General features: G+C 56.4%; 1 protein-coding gene across 3 annotated transcripts; it reads left to right on the forward strand.

Moving 5' to 3' along the window:
* The first annotated feature begins 552 nt into the window (after positions 1–552).
* LOC101791703 (Krueppel-like factor 5) lies at positions 553–23,059 on the forward strand. 3 transcript variants are annotated; one of them, XM_072042909.1, is made up of 7 exons: positions 582–934; positions 997–1,504; positions 9,707–9,751; positions 12,370–13,264; positions 14,844–14,903; positions 17,585–20,306; positions 22,729–23,059. In XM_072042909.1, exons 2-6 carry the CDS (start codon positions 1,340–1,342, stop codon positions 17,761–17,763), a joined length of 1,344 nt encoding a protein of 447 aa, XP_071899010.1. In that variant the 5' UTR covers positions 582–934; positions 997–1,339; the 3' UTR covers positions 17,764–20,306; positions 22,729–23,059. The 3 variants fall into 3 exon arrangements, with proteins under 3 accessions (XP_071899011.1, XP_071899010.1, XP_071899012.1); XM_072042910.1 differs by lacking the exon at positions 9,707–9,751 and having other exon boundaries at positions 553–1,504; XM_072042911.1 differs by lacking the exons at positions 582–934; positions 997–1,504; positions 9,707–9,751 and adding an exon at positions 9,903–10,524.
* The last annotated feature ends 2,894 nt before the right edge of the window (positions 23,060–25,953 follow it).

Here is a 25,953-nt window from a genome sequence, read left to right on the forward strand (position 1 = left end):
AAAAACACAAGAAAAAAGAAAACGAAAAAAAAATAAAACAAGCAAAAACCACCAGACATAATAGCAAAAGAAAAAAACAACCAACAACCCAAACCTCAGGCATAATTGCAAAAAAAAAAAAAAAAAAAAAAAAAAGGCAAAAACACAGGCAGAATTGTAAAAGGAAAAAAAAAAAAAAAAAAAGCATAATTGCACAAAACCCCGGCCATAATTGCCTCGCGTGTCCATCAGAGCCGAGCAGGAAAGCCCGGCGCCCTCACACCTGCCCTTCCAAACTTTTTTTTCCCCTACTTTTCCCCTAATTTCCCCCGATTTCCCCCAAACCCCAGCCTCCCCCCGTCTCTTCGGGGCGGCCCCGGCCCCTCGCTGCCCCCAGCCCCGGGGCTCCCCGCTCCGTGCCGGGGCCGCTTTTATCCTCCCGTGTCCCGGCGGGGCCGGCGGTCCCGGTCCTCCTCCTCCTTCTTCTCCTCCTCCTCCTCCCCCTCCTCTTCCTCCTCCTCCTCCTCCTCCTCCACCGCCCAGGTAAAGCCGTCCCCGGCCGGCACCTGGCTCCGCAGCCGCCGCGGGGCCGCGCCGCGTCCTCCTCCTCCTTCCCCTCCCCTTCCTTCTCCCAACTTTTACCCCCCCCCTCGTTTTTTTTTTTTTCCTTTGGCATTATTTCCCCCTTTTCACAAAAACTTTTATACATTTCCCTTTTGTATTTTTATTGTTTTCCCTTTTATTTTTATTGTTCCCCCTTTTTATACTGCTTTTCCTTTCGTTTCCCCCCCTTTATATATTTTTCCTTCAATTTCCCCTTTTTATAGATTCTCCCTTCAAATTTTATCCCCTTTTACATATTTCCCCTTCGACTTTCCCCCCATTTTAGAGGTTTTACCTCCAATTTCCCCCACCTTTTTGTAGATTTTACTTTCAGATGTTCCCCCTTTTATAGGTTTCCCTTTCAATTTTCCCCCCTTTTATAGATTTCCCCTTCAAATTTCCCCCCTTTTGTAGATTTCCCCTTCAATTTTTCCCCCCTTTTATAGATTTCCCCTTTGTTTTTTCTCCCATTTCATAGATAACCCCTTCAAAACCCTCCTCTTTTATACATTTCCCTTCCGACTTTTCCCCCTTTCATATCCTTCCCCTTCCTATTCCCCCCTTTCCCCCATTTCCCCTTCAAATCCCCCCCTCGCATAGACTCCCCTTCCAATTTCCCCCCTTATCCATACCTCCCCTTCACATTTCCCCCTTCTATTAATTTCCCCTTGGCTTTTTCTCCCCGTTTACGTATCCCCCCCCGCCCTCCCCGTCCCACCTTTCCCCTCCTCTCCCCCCCAGCCCCGCAGCGGGTGCGATGAGCAGCGGGCTGGTGCTGCGCGCCCCGCTCCCCGAGGACGCCTCGGCGTTCACCCCGCTCAAACCCGTCACCATGTCGGGGGAGCCCGGCGAGGACGCCTCCGTCTTCGAGGACATCAAGCCGCCCGCCCGGGCCCTGGACAACCCTCCCGACCTGGCGCAGGTAAGGCGGAGGCCGGCGGAGCTTGCACCCGCTCAGGTGCTGCTGGAGCCTCCAGCCCAAGGCCGATCGCTGCGTGCCTTTGGGTTGAATCCCCCTTCGTTATTTGATTATTATTATTTTTTTTTCACGATGATAGTTGCGTGTCTTCGGTTGAATTCTTTTTTCACCCGCTTTTCGGCACTCTGGCCGCTCGTCCTTTCCCCTCCGCAGCTCTAGCTCCAGGGCGCGCTCGGTTTCGTATTTTTCTCTTTCCCTTCCTTCGCCGCCGTTTTGGAGCTTTGGAGCAGGGGGAGAGGCTGGGGAGGGGGCACCAGGGTCCCCATGCCACCCACTGGGGACCCCGTGGGCACTGGGATCGCTCCCACGCATGGCAGAAAAGGGGGGACATTTTTCTGATTATTATTTTTATTTCCACCGCACGAGATTTCCGCTTCGAGATTCCCCAGCCCGTGGCCTCCCCCTGCCCCGGCTGGGGATAACACCCCAAATTTTGGGTGCCCACCACGAGGCCGCTCTTCTTGGTGGCCATCAGCCGGGACATTGCTGCCTCGGCCGCTTTCCCCCCACCAGGAGAAACGGGGAGAGCGGGGCTGTGGCTGGTGCTCAGCCCCACGTCCCCAGCACCGCTGGGACCGGGGCCCCGCGAGGTGGCAGGAGGGCGGCTCCTGGCCCCGTGGCCACCCCGTGGGGACACCTCGGGGCCCCCCCTGCCCTCCACCTGTGGCTGGCTGGGTTGGGGGGATCATTGCGTCCCTTGGAGGGGAGACCCCCGAGGTGGGGTGGAGGTGCCCAGTGCCCCCTCAAGCCCACCCGGCTGTGGTCCCACTGGTCTCCAGTGCCGGCTCGCCTCCTTATCTCGCTCCTCGGAGCTGCACAAATCGCTGCTCGATCGGGGCTGTGAGGGTTTGATGGCTATGTGCTGCTGAAAATTTTATTAATTTGGGTGGATGTCGGGCCTTCATGGGGTTTGCGCCTGTTTTTTTTTTTTTTTTTCCCCTTTCTCTGCCTCTCCAATGGCTCTGCCCCAAATTTACAAAAAAAAACAACAAAAACAAAACAAAACAAAATAAAACAAGGAGAGGAAAGAGTTTGGTAGAAAAAAAAGAGTTTTTTCCTTTCCGATTTGAGCCAGATTGACCAAAAGTAGCATTTTCCCCTTTAAATCCCGAGAGGCCGATGCCAGAAGGAAGATGGAGAAGGAAATTAAACGAAACCGAACCCAAGGCGCGTCCAGGGAGGCTCTGCAGGGGAGAAAGAGATGTTCCCCCTTCAGCACCCCCGGGGGCCCGGGAGCTGTCAGCGGGGTGATGGTGTCCCTCGAGCTGTCCCACTGCCTTGTCCCCACGGCCACTCTGTTGGCACCCATGCTCGGTAGAGCTGGGGGGGGGTGTGGGCCCAGAGGGGTCCCAGTGGGGACAGTAATGCCTGCCTTTGGGCAAAATCCCCTTTCCAAGGGTGCTGGCAGCAAGAGAATGGGCAGTAGAGGGATGTTGAGTTACAGGCTGGGCAAGCAGGGCTATGGGATCACTTGATCCCCCCCAGCGTGAGCGGAGAGACTGGGAGCTGAGCCCCGGGTCTCTGCTTGGGGGCTGGATCCCACCAGGGCTGGATCCCTTGTTTTGGGGTTAGTTGGAGCCTGGTGCTGCCAGGACCAGCCTGCAGATTTGCAATCCGATGGGCTCTCTGCCGGGCAGGTGCCTGTGGGGCTGCAGGGAACCCAGATAGAGTCCCCGGGCCTGTGGGGGCGATGGGCTTGGACCAGGCCAGACCCCATTGAGGGAGCAGGCCCAAAACCAGCGAGCCAAAGATGGGGAAATTCGTGTGGGGTCTGATCCGGTGGTTTTTATTTTTGCCTAATCCCCCAACCCCACAGACGTCCCGGGCAGGCGAGGTGCGGGACGAGGTGTCTGGGCCCAACGCTGGGCTCACGGGAGCACCGTGGCTTTGTCCGCGGGGCACAAAGGGCGATTGTTCTGCGGGACGGCCCCAGGAGGGGAGGCGGCGAGTGGGGGGCCGCAGGTGGGCTGCCCCCTTCCCTGTTCGTCCCCCGTTGCCCCACACGGGCAGGTATGCGAGGGAGGAAGCGAGCGGGGGACGCCGGCTCCGCAATAAACGCAACGGATTTCCCTTTATCGCTCTTCCTGAACGGGTTGTGGGAAGCACACGTCGCCTGGGATTACTCACGAAGGTCTAGGGCAGTTCATTTTTGGCCGGTGCATCATCCACCGTGAAGTTTTCCCCCTCCAACCTGTTTGGTCAGCTACCTACGCTGCTTTGTTCCCGTTCCCTGGTCCACTGAGCTCCTTTATCTAACCCATCCACTGCAAATAATCGCGCTTACCACCGTCTTGTTAGCTGAGCCCCTTGATTAGAATATTTGCTTTCCGTGGGCTCCATTGGTGAATTACATGAGTCACAGGGTACCGCTGGTGTTTGGGGATTGGATAACCGCTGTTTACAATTCAGATGTTCTCAGAACTTGAGCTAGCATGAAAACTCTCTCTCTCTCAAAAAAAAAAAAACAAAAAAAAAACCACGGGCTGTTTCCCACATCAAAGAGGTTCAGCCCCTTCCAGGCTCAGATTGAAACTCAAACAAAGAATCTTTCATTGTGCTCAGAAATGCTTGGAGAATTCTTTGAAAATTATTTTTTATTTATTTATTTTTTTAAAATGTGATGGGGAACCTTCAAGTTCCCACCAAGGACAGGATTTGCCAGTGTGAAAGCGTATTTCATGACCTTGCTCCTTGTGGCATTTCCAATACAAGGAGGAGAAAAAAAAAGGTGAGAAATCAGTCCCGGTACAGTCAGGTCAGGTCCTTCAGCTTCCAGAAACGCAGGAAGGAAGAGTGTTATCCATCTGTTACCACCTCTGCCACATCCAAGGCAACTGTTCCACACGTGTGAGCCATCCCGCAGCGGGCAGGGAGATGTGGATACCTGCTCACCTGCCAGCCCAGCCCATCGCATCAACCTTACCCCTACAACAGCATCCTTTTCCACTTGGCTAGCCTAGAGAGCTGCAGCCAGCAGTGGCTGAATGTTTTCTGCTGGAAACCCTCGCAAGGGATGCGAGGTTTGGTGGTCTCTGACAGGTGGGAATGACCCAGGTTTGTTAATCCGAAAGGAAAACTTTGGGCATTGCTCCGAAGCGGTTGAGACTGCAGAACAGAGCGCTTTGTTGGGAGCAGCTTCCAGTGTCTGGTGTTTTGGAGGTTCTGTGTCGTCCTTTTGGGACTCTCCCTAATCAGCGTCCCTTAGTTAGAGCAACTGGCTATTCATTCCTTTACAGAGGAGATGTGGAAGGAGAGGTTTTGTCCAAGGAAAGGGGTCTGGAGGACAATCTTTGAGGCTTGCTTCTCGTGGGGTAGAGGAAGGACCCTCCTGGAAGCACAGATGCTAGGAAATCTATAGGGCAGGGTACACGCTGGAAGGGTCAGGAGTCCTCTCAGTCCACGGAGTGAGTCTGGCAGTATTTACTTGGCCCTGTACCATGCCGGGTGCCGTGCGAGCCCAGAAGAAAGAAGTTGGCCCAAAGACCTACTCACTCGAACGCAATGTTTTCACACGCCTTAGGCTTTGTTTTGTTTTGTTTCGCTAACTGGTTTGGCGAGGAAGTTGAGGGCTGCCGGGACGGTGGGATTTTTGTCCGTGCATGAAACCTGACCTTGCTTCTCCCAGACGTGCATGGGGTATTGGGTCTGCCTTGCTCATTGTACTGGGAAAAAACAGGCTTTTTTTGGCCCGTCTTATCGCGTACCGACTGCCAGGAGGACTTCACAAGTCCCAGCAAGCAGCAGATGACTCACTCTGCCTTTGTCAGACCCTGCCTGGGAATGTGCACCTTTTTCGTCTGATTGGAAGAGGCTGGGCGATGAGTGTGAGCTTTTGGATGGTTTGAGTGAGGTGGAATGAATCCCACCCGGAGCCCAGCCGGGGGAAGCTCCCTGCGAGCTCTAACAGCCTCTTCCATGTCGCGCTTGGTTTGGGAACCATGGGAGAGCTCAAGGAGAAGCCCAGTGCCCTGTGGCCATGCGATTGCTAGAAAAGAGTGGATAAATTTGTCTGGGTCATCCTGGGGAGCGGTGACATCTGAGAGCCTCCATCTCGTCAGATTCAGAGGGGAGGGAGCGCTGGCGCGGAGGCTGCAACAGGGGCCGGCCACTGGAAAGCACGGCTCCCAAATTCAACTTTGGGTAATGTGCATAAGGAAACTGGGGAGCATTTGAGCTCCTGCAGATTTTAGCTGAGACTGAAATAGCTCCAAGGCTTCTGATCTTCCAGGAGTTGAAGTGGCGCTGGATCATTTAATCTGTCCAGAAAAAGCATCCATACCACAACCCGCCCAGTGCAGACTCCTGCCTCCAGCTGTGGGTGCCCACCTCGGTTGATGGAGAACCTCTTGGCTTCAACGGGCTTGGCCCCAGCCTCTACTGAGCAACAGCATTTTGGGAATAGAAAGCTGTGTACAAAGACAACGACTGCCTTATGGGGTGTCCTCCCCTCCCATGCAGGCACACTTCCAGAGAGCTGTCCTCCTGCCAGGGCAGAACAGGGACGAGGAGAGGGCTGTCCCCCTTTCCCACCCGTGGTCTTTGGGCTCCGTTCAGGCATTCATTCCGTGCTGAGGTTGTCTGGGAAAGGAGAAACCAGTGTGGAGATACTCTAATATTGACATGGGACCTCCCAGGGCAGGTGGGCCGGGTGCTCGTGGTGTTCAGCACGGCCTGGAGATGGTGCAGCCGGGCCCGAGCTTCCTCCAAGCTCCGTGCCTCCAAGGTCTGTCCTGGTTATTTTTCAGTCCATTATTTCTGCTCGCTCTCTCAAAGCCCCACTGGAGCCTGGTTGCTCGTCTTCTGGGCACTTGACCTTGGAGATGGACAGGGTGCTTGTCCTGCTGTCTCTGGCCTGTGGGATTGCTGGCTGTAGTGGCCTGGCTTCTGTGCCAGACAGCCGAGGTAGATGGCCTTTCAGTGGGTTGTTATCAGCTGTCGGAGGAAAGGAATAGCAAACAGAGTCAGCAAGCCTGTGGAAGCATTGCTGCCTACTGGCTCAGCCAGAGGCCAGCTGCCCAAATCTGCCTCAGTGGTGACTCTTGGGCTCAAGGAAATCCCTTGATTAGAAGAAGTGATAATTAACTCGAGTAGTTCAACCGCAGCAGCGGAAAAGAGCTTGGGAATAACCCTCTGGAGTGGTATGGCTCAGCTCCTGCACCATCCATGAGCTCCTGGAGGGAACCTGGAGAAAGGGTGGATCTCTGTGACTCGTCCTCCTCCAGGAGGTGCTCCTGCAAGTGGGAAGACATGAACACCTCGAGATGGGAAGCTGCTGGGGTAGGGCACCTCTGGCAGCCTTCTCCATGGGCTCCAGAGAGAGCTTGCACAGAGACTTCAGCTTAGATGTTTGCTTTCCAGGTGGCCTAAGCTAGTGAAGATGACTCTTGCCCCGTTGCACCTAATGCGTCAGGAGCAGCAGTAGCTTCTTGGAGTCGCTCCTCACCTCTTTGTGATGAAGCAAGCAGAGGAGCCCGCCTGTGGCACCCACCTGCCTAAGCCCAGGGCTCACCGTGCTGCCTGCAGTCGTGCTGGGCTGTTCACAGCAGCCAGACATTTTGGCCCCGTGTGCTTGAAAGGAAGAGTCCCGGGGCTTTCTTTGCTAATCCCGTTTTGCAGAGAGTTCCAGAAGACTTGAGGAACAAACAGAAAATAACGTCGATCGAGGTCAATATCAAAACCAAATGATCAGAGAAACAAATATTTACTCAGGTCAATATTTAACTAGGGAGACAATAAATGCTGATATTGAACCAAATCTGTATATAAATACAGTCTATTTATAACGTGTCCCTTTAAAGGGGTACTGCCAGGTACTTGCCGTGGCTTTTGATTGATGATTATCCTCCCCATTGTTTGCTGATTCCCTTGGAGGCTGGAGTTTCATGCAGGTGCAGGCAGGAGAAAGAGCCTGCGCTGCGTAATCCCACGGCCCGAACACCGCAGCCCTTGGCCCACGCGTGCCAGTGCTCCGGGAGGTCCCCCCCGAGCTGGGGAGGGGGTTTGGGGCTTGGTGCCCCCGCTTGGCAGAGCAGCAAGGGGCTGGGGCCAGGAGGGCTGGAGGCTGCCAAGAAACGAAGAAAGTCCTTCCTTCTCTCCCCTGCCCCCCCGCCTCACTGCTCCCTCTGCCAACTTCACGAGCTCGTCGCCTGTTTAGCAAACATTGATCTCTCTCCCTGTTCCCCCGTGGTGACAACATTTGATGTTTCTATGGCGGTTTGTTATTTATCAACTTCAGATTAGAAAGCGTTTAATCATGGGAGTGACACGGCCCGCCTCCTGCCTCGGCAGCGCCTCGTGCTCCTCTAACGCTGCTCGGGGTCAGCTGCAGCCCAAATGGCCCAGCTAGCTCACATACCCCTTTTTGTGTGTCCTGCAGGAAGATCTGGGACTCTGTGTGTTGATCGATGCCCCGATAGCTCCTCAGCCTTCGTGAGGTCTGGATGAGGGGTGATGAAGGCCCCCAAGGCAGGAGGCTCCTGTGGGGTGTTTGGAAGCTGGAGGCTGGCAGAGCAGGACTCAGGGCAGAGCCTGCTGGCCTCAGGAGCATCTACTCAGGGGAGAAAAAAGCAGTGGAGAATCCTTTCCTTTGCCAGCTTGGATTTTTTTTCCCCCTTTTTCCTCTGGCTGGGTGAGAAGACCCTGCTATGCAGTCAGAAATAGATACGGTGACCTTGAGGGGAAAATACAGGAATTCAGGTCTTTTATTGCACCGTAAGGTATTCTTCTTGGCTTTCCCTTGCTGGTCAAAACAAAAAGCCCAGTTTGGAGGAGATGCCTCTCAAGAACGGAGGTTTTGTTGATGTCTGCTTTGGCTGTGTTTCCCCTTGGCTCACTTTTTGCCCCAGCCGGTGACCCATGACTCCTTTACAGTTCCTGGCACGGCTGTCGATGCAGTTGGTGGAGGCTGGGGCATGCCCGAATCATCCTCGTCTGCAGGGATTGTGGTGATGGCACTGCTAATTAATGCCTATAGGGGAAGCTGGGCCACTGAACCCACCAGAGAGCTGCTGGTCCTTCATCTGCGAGGCCTCGGAGTCTTCCTCCGTGGAGCTGCAGCAGAGGTGGCTCTGGCAGTAATGAGAAGACCTGGGCGCTGAGACTATGTGATTGGTTCAATCCTCCTCAAAAAGGCAAAAAAATGGTTAATTCCCTGCTGTGCCTGGCAGACGGGGAGGCAGGGACAGGCTGAGCATCCCTGGCTGCTCCTGCCTCATGGAAGCCACCCTAGTGTCCTCAGCTGCCCTCTCACAGGCCGCCCTGGGCAGGGCCACAGCCTGCCACGAGGCCCTGCCCCAGGCTGGCCGAGGAGCTCAGAGGCCCGGCCTCCGCAGGATTTCCTCCTGGCTTGGCCTGCTTTGCCCTCGGATGCTTCCTTTGTGCTTCTGCTGCTGTGTTTCGGCAGGGGGTGTGTTGGTTTCCTGGCCCGGCTGACCCCAAGACCAGGGGTGGCTGCAGCAGTAGGGCAGGCTCAGGCTGTGAGGGAGCCTGGCTGCACCACGCAGGTGTTTCTGAAGCTGTTCCTTGCAGATGATGGGACACAAATCCCTGGAGCCCTTAGAGCTCTGACCCAGACTTCACACCGAAGCATCTCCTCGTGCTTCCCCACGGCACGTGGGGCCAGCAGCTCCCGTGCCCTTCGCCCTTTCACCACCTGCCTTCTCAAGGCCACGGTTATCATCTCCCCGCAAGGAACAGCCTCCATTTAGATGCAAATCCAAAGGCTCCGTGTCCCTCAGATCATCCTGTCACGGAGCCCGGTGTTCGCCACCCCTTGCAGCCAGGCCGAAAAAAAGCCAAAGAACCATCCCTGTTGGTGAACAGAGGGAGGGTGATGGCATGGCTGTGATCCCACCTCAAAATGGAGGTTCTCCCAGTGCTGGTGGATGGCTCCCCAGCCCTGGCTAAGCTCCGAGGAGAATTGCTGATGAAACCCCAATGGAAATGGGGTGCTGGAGAGGGCAGCTTGGGGCGTGGGTTTCTGCTCAGTCTCCCTGCACAGCTGGCTGTTCCTCCGGCTGCCCCCAAAACCCATGTCCTGGGGGTGCCAGGAGGGGCCTGTGGGGATAGAAGATGCTTGTGGGGTGCGGGAGGTGGCCTGGCTTCGGGGGGAACCTTCCCACTAACCCAGCCCTGTCTATTCCACAGCTGCACCCCATGAGGATGGAACAGCGGATGCCGCTCATTCTTGAGGTGAAGAACTTTTCTCCTTCCTCCCTCCGTTTGTTTCTACCCCTGTTCGTGAGAGGTACCTGTAAGAGACCCCCCTGCACCCTCCATCATCCCATCCCATCCAGCAGCCCCCTCAGGACGTGGTGGTGAGGACGTGGTGGTGAGGACATGGTAGCACCTCCACTCCTTCACCGAGCACCCCCAGAGGCAGGGGTGCGTTCCTCATGCTCATGGTGTCTCTATCTGTGCTTGCCACCTGGGCACCTATGTGGGTATCTCCTCCACGTGTGGGTATCTCCTCCTGCGTTTGGGACGCGTGAGTTGGATCCCACCCAGGCATGCCAGGAAGGCAGCCCAGCACGTAGTCAGCCCAGTTTTTGGGTGAAGCGTTGGGTGGGAGGTGCTTGGGCGAACGATTTGGTGCTGGGGATTTGCTGGGCACCCAGCAAGCGGGGAACTGCCGATGGGTTGCTGGGTGTTTCTGGGCCACAAACAAACCGAGCGGTGATTCCGAGGGCATCCCAGGGGTGGTGTGGGAGCTGCAGCATCACCAGCACCATAGTGACCGTCTGGATTCCAGCAGGGTGGGGCCTTCGCCTGCAGGGTCCCCGCAGTGGTTCTGCAGCCGAGGGCAGTCCTGGCAGCCTGCTCGGTCCCATCAAAGCCCTTCGCTTTGCTTTCCTGACCAGCTGCCCTTTAGCACCCCCCTTTCCCCGGGACCCCGGGGCTGCTCAGGATCAGAAGTGGATTTCTCAGGCTCCATGGAGTGGCAGGAAGGAGACTTTGATCTGCAGGTAGGGCCGAGGAGAGAGAGAGGGCTGGGAGACAGCGGGCAGGGGCAAGCAGTGCAGGAGGTGGACGGATGGACGGGCTCTGGGGCTCTGGGTGCAGGCTGGGATCTAAATTTAGGGCCCTTTTTTCTCCCCTGAATAACCTGCTCGGCCACCCAGCGCATAAAGACCCGCTGGAGCGTGTGTGTGTGTGGGGGGGAGACCTGCCTGGGAACCGAAGGTGAGAAACTCAAATGCCAGAGATAAGGGAAGCTCAGAAATAAAAGGCATCCAGCGCCTTCCCCCCCTGCCCCGCTCCCCCGGCAAGTGGGGCCGTTTCATCGCTCAGGTATGTGCGGCATCCGGAGCCTCCGGTCCCACCCCAGGGGTACGGAGAGGTGCCAGGGTGGGCGCAGGGCTCAGCACCGCGGCACCCAGCACCCTGCTCCCAGCCTGTGGCCCAGCTCTCCCAGCGGGGAGCAGAGAGGCAGCCGGGTTTTTGGCGGTGAGGAGGGTCCCTGGCTTTCCCCTCCCGCTGCTGCTGAGCCCTCGCCGCAGCAGGGGTGGATGCTGCAGGAGGTTTGGGTGTTTCAGGAGACCTGGGCGCTGCTTTTCCACCCGTGAGGATTGGGGAGCACTGGTGGCATGTGCCCGTGTTTGGATGGCGGCCGGCTTAGCCGTGCAGGGCCAGAGTGGCTTGCAGAGGTGCAAAGGCTCTTTGAATTCACTGGAAGCACAGGTGATGCATTTCGCTGGAAAGGGCGAGGAGAGTAACTTGGATCCCGTCCAGCTCTGATAAAAGCAATGAACTTGCAGCAGGGATGACTTTGGCCCGGTGGCATAGTTCAGAGCTGCACAGCCCTCGGCTCGAGTGTGCTGGGTGTGGGGTGAAGCAGCCTGCGCTCCCGAAGCACGCTGTAGGCTCTGCCAGGGAAGCCTGGTGGTTTTGCCAGCTCCTCTACATATGAATGAGCCTACGAGAGCTTTGCAATGAGCTCGGCACAGGGGTAACCACATAATTAAAGGCTGTAGCTTTACAGAGGAGCATTAGCGCTGGTGCCTTTAACCACAAAGAGCAGAACTCGAGTCATCAAATGCCAGGGGATGAGTTTCCTAGCGGATTGCTCCATCAGGTTGCTGAATTATCGGGCCTGGATCCAGTCGGGTGCCGCATCAGGCATGAACCCTGACGAGCGGTGGCTGTCTGAGCTGGAGGTCCTGTCAGCCTGGAGAACCAGACCTGCAGAGCTCAGCCAAAGGTTGGGTGAGGGCTGACTCACTTCACCAAGACGAGGCCGTGAGGGCATGCCTGGCCACTTCGGTTTTAAGCTCACAGTCTGTGGAGCCAGTGCCAGCATCGCTTATGTTTCTAGGGCTGTAGCCCAAATTACTCTCAATTAATTGCCTCAATTAATTTTCTCGGTGTTGTCCATCTCAGTCCTAGAGTAAAATGCAGCACATGCATTAAAGCAGGCCAGAGCCAGCATGTCTAAGGTGGGCTGCTCCCCATGCGTCCAGCTCCTGATTTCATCCTCTGCCCGGGGCTAGCTGCCCTTGTTGGTGTGGCTGAAGCGCTGTGCGAAAGCCTGGCTTTTCGTTATCAGGCTGAACTTCTCTCTTAACTACAGCCTGGCTCGGCCTTTGGTAGCACTGCAGGTAGGTCGGAGGGCGGTGGGACAGAGGACGGGGTGACTCAGCCCGGGCTGAGTCAGGCACCCGAGCCCGATCGTAAATGCCTGACTCACGGGCTGTTCTTGCTTCTCTCCTGGTTCCCCTCTAGCCAAAGCTCCTGTTGAATGTTCAGCTCCCATCACCGCCATGTCAAACTGCCCCTCACAACCTCTCTTCTCTCTGCGTTTCCCTCCGCAGGGACGATCCGAGATGGACAAGTACCTCTCCAGCCAGGTGCCTCCCGTCCCCATGATGCCGGACAAGAAGTACCGCCGGGAGAGCGCCTCGGTGGTGGATGAGTTCTTCTCCTCCGAGAAGCCCAGCTCCACGCCGTACAGCGTGAACATCAACGTCATCCTGCCCGACACCACGCACTTGCGCACGGGACTTTACCGGCCCCCCAAGCCCCTCACCCCCTTCCCGCAGATCAAGACGGAGCCCGGCACCAGCTTCGCCCAGCCCTGCTCCTCCACTGCGGGCTCCACGCAGACCCTGCCTGACTTCACCAGCGTCTTCAGCATGCCCCAGTCCGTGGCTGTCAACAACATCTTCATCAAGCAGGAGATGCCCTCTGAGATGCCGCTGTCCAGCAGCCCGCAGCAAGCCCAGCTTTACCAGCTGCCTCTTGGCAGTGGCACCGCTGACCTGACCCCGCTGACCCCCTCCTCCAACAGCACCACAGCCATCAACAGCCTCAGCGGCGTCACCATGTCCACAGGTAACGCCATGTCCAGTGTGCTCCACAGAGCCGGAGGGCCGGTTAAGCAGTACCCACATGTCTCCCAAGGACAGGGAAACTTCAGCATCTCAGGGCAGTTTTACCCCGTGCCGGGGGTGAACCTGCCCCCTTCGCCCCCCAACTCGCAGCCCGGCAGCCCAGAAAATCAACCAGAGCTCATCAACACCATCTCTCCCCCACCATCCTACGAAGCCACTTTTGGACTGAAGCTGGTCCAGTCATCCCAGGTCCCCCCAGTCCCCAACAGCCTTGGGAGCCTCTCCCAAGGGCACATTGTCATGCAGCCCCCCAAATACAACAGACGCAACAACCCTGAGCTGGAGAAAAGGAGGATCCACCACTGCGATTACCCAGGTATGCTCACAGCGCTGGCTTGGTGTCGGGGTCCCTTCTTGGCTCAGGGAGGCTGCGGATCAGGCACCCCTCTGACTGCGAGGCAGGGCAGCACGGCACTGGGTGGAGAGCCCTGGGGAAACGAGGTCACCCCCACCAAGGGAAGAGAAGGGGCTGGCCCTGCCTTTTTTCTACCTCTCCTTTTTCTCTTCCCGCTCTGGCAGTGGCAAGCCTGGCTCTGAGAGGCAGGGAGTGCCAGCAAAACATGGGGATGCTCCCAAAAACCTGCTGCCTCAGTGGGCTGGTGTGCTCAGCCACGTGCTCTCCAGGAGTGAAACCATGCTGCAAGGCTGGCTGTTCTTAACCATGAGGGTTGGCAAACCATCTACTGATTTCCACCAGCAGCCTTCTTGGTCTCTCCATGGAGCCCCAGTTCTCTTTTATTTTTATTTTTTATTTTTTATATTTTATTTTTTATGGTTTTGGCCAAAGAGCCTCCAAGCGGTGGCCCCAGCACTTCTCTGCGTGCTCACAGGGAAATGAAACTCAGCCACGCTCTACTCCTGTGTGGAGCTGGGTGTGTTTTAGCCCTGTTTCCATCCAGTCAGGTGGGGTTTCCTCTGCACAGGCCAGCTCCTCTTCGACCATATCCACAGGTGGGACATAACTCAGCTCCCACCAGGAGCCCCAAAATGGGCACTGCAATGCCACCAAGTCTCCGTGAGCAGCCGTCGCGAGGGATGTAGGCTGCTGAGAGCTCTGCTGGCATCTGGGAGGTTGGACCCAAAGCTGGTTAAGCTGGTGGAAGGAGGAATTCAGTGCGTGGCTGGGGACCTTCACTAAAACCCCCTGAGGAACACAGCTTTGTTAAGAGTTCAGCCATTTTCAGGCCTGGGGCCATCTCCCTTGGGACGGGGACTGCTTTTAGTGTCTGTGAAGTCCAGCAGTGAGGGACGCTGCTGCTCTGTCACCTGTGGGCTCCCCGGGATGGCAAACAGCATCTGCACGCCTGGGGTTGTGCTGGGAAGCAGTGCCAGAGCTGGGAAAATAAACAGTGCTTTGCAAGTGGGTGCGGAGGCAGCAGGAGGCTTCGTTAGACAGCGTGGAAACAGAAAAAAAATATGGCTGGGTCGCTCACACAGGTCGTAAAAATTCAAATTCATATTTTAATACACATGTCAAAACCAAATGAAGCAGGGCCATAAAGGCAGCACGAGGAGTTTTTCTAGACCCGAACTGACAGCCATTCGTTTGGCAGGGCCTGTTGCTGAGACGTTTGCTGAAATCACAGTGTTTCTGCTGAGATTGAAATTGTTTCTGATTGAAATTGTTGCTGCTGCTCTGAAACGTGTCCCACTGGCCGGGGTCCATCTCACCCCTCATCTGTCTTGGAGAATAACATCTGTCTGTCTGTCTTGGAGAACAAACGCTCTTTAGATATTGCCGAAACAGAACGGGGTGGCCGGGCTTATTTGCATCCTATTTACCCAGTGTGCGCTTCAGGCCCGCTCTGTCCCTGACCTCAAACACCCAGGCTGTAGGTTTGTTGCAGCGAGGGCCCCTTTTTCACAGAGAAGCTGTGTCTTTGCTGTTTTCGCAGGTTGCACAAAGGTTTATACCAAGAGCTCCCACCTGAAGGCACACCAAAGGACTCACACAGGTAAGAGCACCAAGTCACCAGCAAACCCTGCTGGCCCCACGCTGGGTGGCTCTCAGAGGCTCTCCGTGGTTTCCCTGCCTTCCTGAGGGATGGTCTGGGATTTAGGAAATCCTCAGGGAGCTCTCCCAATGGGCCAAGAGGAGGAGGTGTCCCCGAGCCTCTGCCACCTGCATTCTGAAGGATTTTCCTTCCACACCTCCCAAATCCTCCCAGCTCTGATCCCGCCAGAAAAATTGGCACGTGGTGCACATCAGCAGTCTCTGGGGAGGTGTCCAGCATCCCCGTGGCTCCCCAGCTGGACTTTTTGGGCTCGTGGTGAGCTCCTCTGTCCTGTGGGCAGCTGCTGAATGCAGGCAGAGGTTGGTTGCAGGGTGAGGGTGCTGTGGGGAGAGGAGGGCTGGTGCCCCAGCACTCCCACCGCAGCCAGCTGGCCCGGAGTAGACCCAGCTCACTTGTGCATTCAAGCACAGGTCTCCTCATTAAGGCATTTATTATATCTGAAACTTTATCAGATCCCCAGGTAGTTCGGGAACCATCAGTGCCCTCATAAATCTCTTTTATAGGAGGGCTGATCTTTACTGAAAGCAATTAAGCTGGCCCAGAGTTCACTTTTCTTTTTTATGAACAACGAACAAAACCCGTCCTGAGGCTGGGAATCGGCTCTCGCGCTTGGCTCCATTCCGTGTCCCCCTTATCAGCCCTTCCAACGAGCCCGCCGGGAGGTTTGCTTTGTGCACGGGGCACAAGATTTCTCCGGGCAGGGAACGACACCCAAAGGGTGGCAGCGAGGCGCAGGAAGGACGCGGTCCCGGCGCCGAGGGCCGGTGGCGATACGCCTCTGTCACAACGGCCATCAGGGCCGCTAAAATTTCTTGTTCCCTCCTGCTCGGAGCACAGCTTGGGGACACGGCCCGTAGGAGACACACGCCGTCCCTGCAAGCCGTGCTGTAAAGCTGTATCCGTGCAAACGTGGGCGCTTTTTGAACCCAATAAAGTGCAGTTGTTTGTCCGCGTTTCCCAGTAACGCGGCTGGAAACCCGAGCGTGGTTACCTGTGAGAGGGGGGGGGACCTGAGCAGCCAGGACAGCTGCTGCTGCTGGGGCCAAAAGACGGGAATCCAGAGCTTTGGGTTCTCATCTGCGCAACCCCAGGGGTGGCACTGGTGAGCTTGGAGGGGGCTGTGTTCAGTTTTTGGGGCCTCCTGCTCTGTTTTTGACTGCGGGGCCTCAAACGCGGCTGGCATCCATCCCACCTCGTGCCGCCCACGGGCCAGGAGGGGGTCAGGGCACCCATGGGACCCGAGCTCAGCATCGGCCAGGTCTCTGCTTGCGGTTTTGCCCGTTGCTGTGGGCTGGGCTGTATTCATCTCCCGGAGACACCATTCATTTCCTGGGTTCCATTGTGAGATTAAATATATAACCCGGCGGCTCCCCGCCCCCCGGGGCTGGGAATGCCAGCCTGGGCCCTTTGTTTGAGCTTGCCCTGCCGTGCTGTCCTGGGAGATGGAGCCAGCTCATGGGACAATGGAAAACATTTTCCCTCCATCCTGGAGCTCAACCTGGTATTGTTTGAAGCTACAGGGCCTTGGTGGGGCTGACCCAGCCGGGTCACCTGCCTGGGACAATGTGGCTGCACAGAGCGAATCCCACCTTTGCCTTAGGGTGCCACCACGACCACCAGCAGCCCCCCAGCCCCCCAGCCTGCCATCAGATACAGCTGCAAGCACTCCATTTACCCCCCCCCCCCAACATAAAACCACCGTGCTTTTTGGCACACAGCATTTTGGGGGGAGCAGGATGTGGCCTCGCTGCCCCATCTCCTCCATCTCCGCGGCTGCCCTTCCGACCCTGCAGGATTTCCTCCGCTGCATGCCGGCTGCCTCTGCTCTTGCCCTGGCCGTGTGTTTTCTGTTTCCTGGCCAAATCCGCAGCCTGTCTGGCAGCGGGGCGGGGGCAGGAACGGCCGCTCAGCAGCCAGCGTGCCGGAGCACCGCGCACATGCCGGTGCATGCATGCTGCGTGCGTACGTGCCTTCATGCCGCGATGGTGCGCTCAGCAATTGGCTGATGAAACGGTAAATATTTGAGGTCGGGAAAGTCAGCACATTCCCTGAACTCTGCCTGCTTGTTCAGGCTGTTAAGAGCGAGGGCTAATATTTGAGAGCACCACGCCCAGGCAGGGAGAGGGCTGCAGCCAGGGTTCAGTGCGGCGGCTGGGAGCTGCAGGCGGGCACGGGCTTCTCCAGCCCGGTTCCCAGCTGGCGGAGGGGTTGCACAATGGCATTGATTTCGGTCGGGGCTGGGGAATAGGTGTGCGGGGAGGAGGCATGACATCAGCCCGCCCGACCGTGGTGATGTGGTGCAAACACAATGTCCTGCCTGCAGCCAGCTGCTGCGCGGCGGGGAGGCGGCTGCGGGGGGGATGCGAGGCTCCAGGGAACCCCTTCTTCTTGGTGTGCCCTGATCCCATATCAACAGCAAAGAGAGCCATCTGGGGCTTTTCAGGCTGAAAAAGAGAAGAGCTCTGGGAGATTTCTCTGCCAAAATGCTCTGTTACCCAAGAGGGCCTCCCGTGGCAGTGCCCCTTGGTTGTGCAGAGCAGCAGCACGGGGATGGGCGCAGGGTGGGTGGGTGGCTGCGGCGTCCCCATGGGCACATGGTGACCTGTGTCCCCTTCCCGCAGGCGAGAAGCCCTACAAGTGCACCTGGGAAGGCTGCGACTGGCGCTTCGCCCGCTCCGACGAGCTGACCCGGCACTACCGCAAGCACACGGGCGCCAAACCCTTCAAGTGCATGGCCTGCGGCCGCTGCTTCTCCCGCTCCGACCACCTGGCCCTCCACATGAAGCGGCACCAGAACTAGGGGGCCACCGCCACCGCCACGTCTCCGAGAGCAGCTGGGGACTCTTCCCCGAGGGGACTTCTCCTCCGCTTGTACATAGGAACAACCCCACGCTGAGATCAACCGGCAGGGCAGCGAGCGAGCCCCGTCCCCGCTGTTCCTGGTTTTAAAAGAAATCTCATTAAAAAGAAATGATAATTAGACTGATCTTGCGACGAGGCTCCCTGCAGCACTGGGGCGATGGGCCTTGGATGGCAAAGGGCTTTCTTCCAGCAAACCTGCTATTTATTTGTCACTTGGGAGCAGCTGTCCTTCGCATCCTGAGCTCGTGGGGACGTTTTGCCCCTCTCGGGTGGTGCCTTTGGGGAGCCCGAGGAGGGCTGGGATGGGCTGGTGGGCCTGGGAGGTGCCACCATCGGTGCCACCCTCTTGGACTGCCCTGTGTCATGGCTGTGGATGGCACTGGTGATGCGCAGGAGCGGGGCTGCTTGGGTTGACAACCCCAGTGTCTCTGGGGGCATGGAAGAAAGCATGAAGTACTGACCTGACGTGCCTTCAAGCAAGGGACGGCGCAGAAGCGGGTGACAAAAGCTCTGTCCCATCGAGCCCACCCCTGGTTTGCTGGCCACCAGCTGTGAGTGCCAGGTTTCCTGGTTGTGTCCTTAGCATTTCCACTTCCAATACGAAATGTGACTCCGGGGGGCTCTGGGAGGACCAGGGTGGGTCTTGGAGCAGAAGACCCACCCGTAAGCCCTGGCTTCCCAGAACACGCCGTGCCTCTCCTCCAGCGGGCAGCTTCTGCCCCTGCCTTCACCACGCACACGAAGACCCAGTCGTTTCCAATCACTGACGGTGCGCTGTCGCCGTTTCACCAAGTTCAGACAGAAAGGGAAGAGGAAAAAAAAAACCAAACAGGCATCTTCATAACAAATTCCAATAAATCCTGCTGTTCAGACTGTGATCACGTTACCTACCTCACTGGCTCCCTGCCCTGGGCTCTGCAAGGCACCGTCCTCCTCTTCCGTGGGTGCTGTGATGCGTGGGGCACCTCAGCTCCTCTTCAAAGCCTACCAGGGGTGAAGCATGGGCAGAACAAGGACCAGGCCATGCCAGTTTAACCAGCAGCCATGGAGGTAATAAATAAATCAGGAACAAATAAACGGGCCCGGCGTGCTCAACAGAATATTGATTTCCACCTCCACCCCCTCCCAGCTCCCCTTTTGTTCTTCCTTGAACAAATGGAAGGGACATGCGGGTGGAGGTGTCTCCTTGCCAGGAACCGACCCGCAGCATCTTCAGGCGGTGGAAATGTGAAGGAAGGGCCCCAGCTGCAGGTTAGCCAAAATCCGCGGCCAGGTTCCTGGTGGCTCTTTGCCTTCGATGAGTAAAGTTGGTCCCACCTGCGGCGCACACAGCCCGTCCTGCCGTGCCAGGAGGAAGAGGTTGAAGCTTTTGGGATGATGTGGCATGGCATGAGCCTGGCAGCAGTGAGGTCTTTGTGTGAGCACGGTGTTGTCCTCCTCCTGTCCCGTGGCACCCAGCAGGAAGGGGTGGAGGGGTGAGGTGCACCCCGGCGCACTGAATTGGCGGGTGACTTGCCAGGCTTCCTTGGTGCTGAGGCTGGGAACGGGCTTGTCCCCTCTCCACCTTGTAGGCTGTGGGGTCTCCACCTGCACTGGGGTCTGGGAGGAGCACTGGTTTCCCCTCTAGCTTCTATTTGGAGACCCACAGAGCAGGGTCAGGGCAGAGGGGGAAGTCCTTGCCTATGGAAACCCCCCTCTGGCACAAACACGGCGGTGTTTCTCCTTTCTTGGGTGGGTTGAGCTCACCCCAAAGGAATCCAGGGTAGTGCAGGAGATGCCCCAGCCAGCCGCTGCCAGTGTCTACAGGCTCGGTGGGGCTGGTGGGAACCCAACGCCACCGTGCTGGGACCAGTCCTGTCCTCATCCCCCTGCTGCGTGCTGTGACCGCCAGCCTCCAGGCGAGGCTGAACCTCCCAGCGTCACCTCATGTGCCCTCCCAGAGGGGTTTCATTGCCTCCCCTTTTATTTTGGGGAGACAAACCTCCAGCCACCGCCACTTCCAGCTCTTGGGGTGCAAAACCCGTTTGCTGGCGAAGAGTGAAAGCCAAACCAAGCAACAGGCAGCTTTAAGTCTTTAGGGGAACTTGGAATAATTTTCCCAATGATCCTGTGTTTTTGTTTTTGTTTTTTTACTACAGAAAAAAATGCACCTGCTCATCCTCACATAGATATATATATATATATTTGTTGTATTTGAGATTATTTTTTGATGAGGGGATGGCAGGGGAAGACGTGTCTTAACGCAAACCCCACCCCTGTGCAGCTCTGCACCTCTGGTCCGCATGCAAAATGCTGCCATGCAAATGTTTTACTAGCGCAAAGGCAACACTCCATAACAAAGGAAAGAGTCCACAACAACGCCTCGGCTTTTATTCCCCCATTTCTGCCTCCAAACATGCACTCGGTGCTGCCCGTGAGCCCCAGCAGCTGGGGCAGGTGGGAGGGATGCGGAGGGAGGGCACGCAGGTGGCACTGGGGAAGGTTTGTGACCCCGTTTGTTGACACGAGCAAGTCCAGGAGGTTCATGAAGCACCTAGATGATAACTTTTTGGTGCAGGTGCTAACGGAGCCAACTAGGAAAGGTGCCCTCCTAGACCTGTTGCTAGAAAACAGAGAGGGTCTGGTGGGAGATGTGGTGATTGGTGGCCGCCTCGGTCATAGCGACCATGAAGTGGTTGAGTTCAAAATTTACGGTGACAGAAGGAAAAGTGCCACCAAAACCTCATCCCTAGATATGGGGAAGGCGGACTTCAGGCTGCTCGGGGAACTAGTCAGCAAGGTCCCCTGGGAAGCTGCTCTTGAAGGCCTTGATGTCCACCAGTGCTGGTCACTCTTTAAGCGATGCCTCCTAGAAGCACAAGATCAGGCGATTCCTAAATATCGCAAGTCAGGCAGGCGGGGCAGGAGGCCGTCGTGGCTGACCAGGAACATTCTTATGGAGATTAGGCGGAAACAGAGAGTGTTTCGCTACTGGAAGGAGGGCCGGGTGACATGGAAAGAATACAGGGATGCTGCTCGTGTCTGTAGGAAGAAAATTCGTGTGGCTAAAGCACACCTAGAGTTGAAGCTGGCTGTGTCTGTGAGAGAAAATAAAAAGGGTTTTTTTAGATATGTGAATGGAAAAAGGAGAACTAAAGAATACATAGGGCCGCTCCTTGACAGGGAAGGTCTTCTCACAGACGATGACATAGGCAAAGCAGAGACGCTTAACGCCTTCTTTGCCTCTGTCTTCAATGCCGATGATGGGCTTCGGGACCCAGGGTGCCCCGAGCTGGAGGACCGGGACGGTGGGGATGACAAACTCCCGACCGACCCTGAACGTGTGCGGGATCTGCTACTCGACCTGGATCCCTACAAGTCCATGGGTCCGGATGGGATTCATCCCCGGGTGCTGAAGGAGCTGGCGGACGTCATCGCGGAACCTCTCTCAATTATTTTTCAACGATCCTGGGAGTCTGGAGAGGTCCCGGTGGACTGGAAGCTGGCAAATGTTGTGCCGATTTTCAAGAAGGGTCAGAAAGAAGACCCTAGCAATTACAGGCCTGTCAGTCTCACGTCAGTGCCTGGTAAAATCATGGAGAAGATGGTTCTCGAACGTATTGAGGCGCACCTGGGGGACAAAGCAGTCATTGGTCCCAGCCAGCATGGGTTTGTGAAGGGTAGGTCCTGCCTAACTAACCTGATTTCCTTTTATGATAAGATCACCCGTATGGTGGACCAAGGGAAACCAGCTGATGTGATTTTTTTGGACTTCAGCAAGGCTTTTGACACGGTTTCCCATAGGATCCTACTGGACAAAATGTCCAGCATACAGCTAAATAAAAACATCATACGATGGGTGAGCAATTGGCTAACGGGCAGGGCCCAAAGGGTTATGGTGAATGGGGCTGCGTCAGGCTGGCGGGCGGTCACCAGTGGGGTCCCTCAAGGCTCCATTTTAGGGCCGGTACTTTTCAATATTTTTATAAACGATCTGGATGTAGGAATAGAAGGCATTTTGAGCAAGTTTGCTGATGACACCAAACTTGGAGGAGTTGTGGACTCGAATGAGGGTGGAAAGGCCTTGCAGAGGGATCTGGATAGGTTGGAGAGCTGGGCGATCGCCAACCGCATGAAGTTCAATAAGAGCAAGTGCCGGGTCCTGCACCTGGGACGGGGAAACCCTGGCTGCACGTACAGACTGGGCGATGAGACGCTGGAGAGCAGCCTAGAAGAGAGGGATCTGGGGGTCGTGGTAGACAACAAGTTGAATATGAGCCGGCAGTGTGCCCTGGCAGCCAGGAGGGCCAACCGTGTCCTGGGGTGCATCAAGCACGGCATCGCTAGTAGGTCGAGGGAGGTGATTGTCCCGCTCTACTCTGCGCTGGTGCGGCCTCACCTCGAGTACTGTGTGCAGTTCTGGGCACCACAGTATAAAAAGGACATGAAACTGTTGGAGAGTGTCCAGAGGAGGGCTACGAAGATGGTGAAAGGCCTGGAGGGGAAGACGTACGAGGAACGGCTGAGGGCACTGGGCCTGTTCAGCCTGGAGAGGAGGAGGCTGAGGGGAGACCTCATCGCAGTCTACAACTTCCTCGTAAGGGGGTGTCGAGAGGCAGGAGACCTTTTCTCCATTAACACCAGCGACAGGACCCGCGGGAATGGAGTTAAGCTGAGGCAGGGGAAGTTTAGGCTGGACATCAGGAAAGGGTTCTTCACAGAGAGAGTGGTTGCACACTGGAACAGGCTCCCCAGGGAAGTGGTCACTGCACCGAGCCTGACTGAATTTAAGAAGAGATTGGACTGTGCACTTAGTCACATGGTCTGAACTTGGGTAGACCTGTGCGGTGTCAAGAGTTGGACTTGATGATCCTTAAGGGTCCCTTCCAACTCAGGATATTCTATGATTCTATGATTCTATAAGGTTTGTGACCCCGGGGGTCTTCTCCTGTGACATTTCCATGCTTTGTGCAGAACAAACCTGGCTTTCGGCAGCCGGGAGGCGCTTGTATCATAGCAGAAAGAGGCTGTAAATAGGAAAGCACCGCATCGCTTGGCGGGGCTGTGCGGGCTGGACTTGATCGTTCACTGCCCGAGACGAGCACAGCGAGAAAAAATGTTTGGGACCTGGAAAACTTGGGTAGAAGGTTTATTTTTCCAGTGATGCTTTTTGTTTGTTACACAGCCCCCCAACTCCGAAACTCCCTACGACTTTTAATCTATCTAATATTTTGTAATAAAATTTTATCACATGGCGACCTTGTCTCTCTTCTCTCTCCCCTCCCGTTGCAAATGCTCCTGTTACCTTTGCCTGCTGCTGCCCGTGCATGCGTGTGTTGATTTTATGGGCTTAATAAAAGGAGAAAAGCTTTTTGTTAGGCTGGGTTAGGCAAGAAGGTACCGGAGCGGGGCAGGATCAGTGCGTGGCGTTAACCCACAGCACCAGGCAACGCAGTGAGTGCCATTACAAGGCCGAGGCTGACACTTTGGAGGAATGCTGAGCGCTTCCTCCAGCCGACATTGCGGTGCCGTGCAGAGAAGGAGGAGGGCAGGGGGCACTTTCTTCTCTCCATGAATGCTTGGCTTGTGGAGGGCATCCCAGCCTGCCCACACCATTTGCCCTGGAAGGGAAGAAGGAGCATCCCTGGGCCAAGCAGGAGTGGAGCACAAGCATCCTCCTCCTCCAGAGGAGGGAGACAAGACAAGGAAGGACAGGAGGCAGGACAAGGAAGTGCTGAGCTGGGGAGGTGGCAGTCAAAAATCCCCTTCTGTGTCCTTCTGTGTGTGTATATACACAGGTTTATACATATGCAAACAGACAGCTGCGCTTCAGCAGGGGCTGTTGAGCTCACGCCTTGTGCATGCATGCACCTGGCACTTACAGAAACGTGCAAATATTAAAAATATGTATTTGTAGGTGCATATATAGATAGATAATCAGCCTGTGTACATAAATACATATAATATATATTACATATACGTGTATACACAGGCTGAACTAAGCTGTTCCTGGCTGGACCACATGTACTTTCTCCAGCACCTTTGTGACCACTTCCCATGATTGCCTCCTGGCTACTCTTGTGTGGTCGTGAGCCTTATTCCACATTAAAAGCAACGATTTCTTATTGCTTGCCATAGGCCTTGCCTTATAGTCATATTTTCCATGGAAAACCTCCTCTTCCTCCCAGCAGCTAAGTTCCCTCAGCTGGAGGTGTGTTGCGGTGCTGAGGAGCTGTCTGACACCCTTCTCCTATGGCTTTTAGACAACCCCCAGGTGTTGCATTGTGTTTTCTTTCCAAGTTCTCCTCCCTTGGCTGTTTCCAGACTTCGCTATCACCCACAGGATGACCTGATTAAGACAAGGGATGTCCAGCCACACACCTGTGAAGCCATCTCCTGCTCTGCAAGTGTTTGCGGGAACTCCTTTTGATGTATGTTCTCATGCTGGCTGGTATGGACGGAGCCAGGAGGCTGTTCCTCTTTGCTGAAAGCCTTCCCAGCTCCTGTGGTGAGAGGCGTCACCTGCCCAAGCACCCCGCACCCATCCAGCTCCTCCTGCCATGCATTGCAGCTTGCCCTTTGGCACACCGTTGTGCCCCGGACTTTGTCTCTAGCTGCGAAGCCAAGCTGTCCCTGGTGAGATCGAGAAGAAGAGGAAAGATCTGTCGTGATGTCATGAAAGTCCAGAGAGTGGCTTTTTTATTGCATGTGAAACCAGCATGGCTTTCCTCAGCACAGCTGCAGTGAGGAACCCACAGAGAGCATCACAGCGTGGATGGAGCTGCGGGGCCCCTTCTCTCCTCATCCATGGTGGTGCCGCTCTGGGATGGGATCTCCCCAGAGCCATGGCCTGCAGCCTCCTGAGCCCACCCGTGGCTGTCTGTCTCTGCTCACCGATCTCTATCCCCCTTTGCCAAGATTGATTTGCTCCATCCCCGGTTTTGAGGGACAGGGCTGGCTGGAGCACGTGGAGGACAGCAGGCAGCCAAGGCCAGCAGGGCTGTCCCAGTTGGAGCACTGAGGAAAGAGGCTGCATGCCCCCGGTTCCCCATCTTTGCCTTTTCCCTCTCCCCAGCTCCAGTTTTCCTAGGGGTGGTGATGCGCTGCTCCTTCCTGCCGCTGCCATGCGAGGGCCAGCCGCTGCCTCAGGGCTGGTGGGGACATCTCAAAGGCGGGCTGGGATGTCCCGAGAGGACACAGCATGGGGAGTTTTGTGCTGGGCAGCACCAAGGGAGAGCTGCAAGACTCTGCGAAGGGTCCTGGAAACACAGAGGAGAAAGCAGCGATTAAAAAAAAAAAAATATCCTCTGGTCCACAGCTCAACTCGGGCTCTTCCCAATCAGCCTTCAAGACAGTGCACAAGGGCCTCACCCTGCCAAAAGCCCCTCTCCTGGCCTTCGGACCCCTTTGCCCCCCCATGACTTTCACTGCTGCAGCCTCCCCCCGCCGCCGGTGCCGTCCTGGCCTTGTTTGTGCTCCTGCGATGAAGCAATGGGGCTGTAAAACCCTGCCTGGATCCCGCTGCCTGTCCCAGCGCGGTTATGGGGCTGTAAAGCCGCAGGAATGCCAAGATCGCGGCTGGTCAAGGACAGGGAGGGAAGGAGGAGGTGGGGGGAGACAAAAACCTGAGGAGGGGGCCCAGCTTTGTGTGCTGGGCCGCCACACCCTGGGGAGCACCCATGGGTGCCCAGGGTGTCTTGCCCTGGTGTAGGAAGCAATGCTGGGATGTGACAGGGAGGCAATGAGACGGGTGGTGGGGTGGGCTCGGTGGAGATGGGCCGGGTGGCGGGGATCTGGAGAAGATGGAGGCCCACAGAGGTGTCCCAGGCCACAAGGCCGAGCTTCGCCGGTGGCCATGGCAGTGACTTTCAGGGTGGGATTGGTGTTGAACTTTATCGGCGTCCCCCCACCCGCGGTGACTAACGCGGCCCGTCTGCCCCGCCGCCGATAGCTGTCTGCCCAAGGTTGTGCTGTTTGATGTTTTCTTCTCCGGGGGCTGTAAAGTTATCCATTGACTCGGGAAAACACAATTCAGGGAGACAGAGCTGCCGGGCGGGTTGGTCAGGTATCTCTGCAGCTCGGCAGAGAAGCGGCTCCCGGTGGGGCATGGAGGGGCCTGCCTGCTCCCTGCCAGGCCCCCGGGGCTGGG

The sequence above is a fragment of the Anas platyrhynchos genome, chromosome 10 (genome assembly GCF_047663525.1).
Source record: "Anas platyrhynchos isolate ZD024472 breed Pekin duck chromosome 10, IASCAAS_PekinDuck_T2T, whole genome shotgun sequence".
NCBI lineage: Eukaryota > Metazoa > Chordata > Aves > Anseriformes > Anatidae > Anas > Anas platyrhynchos.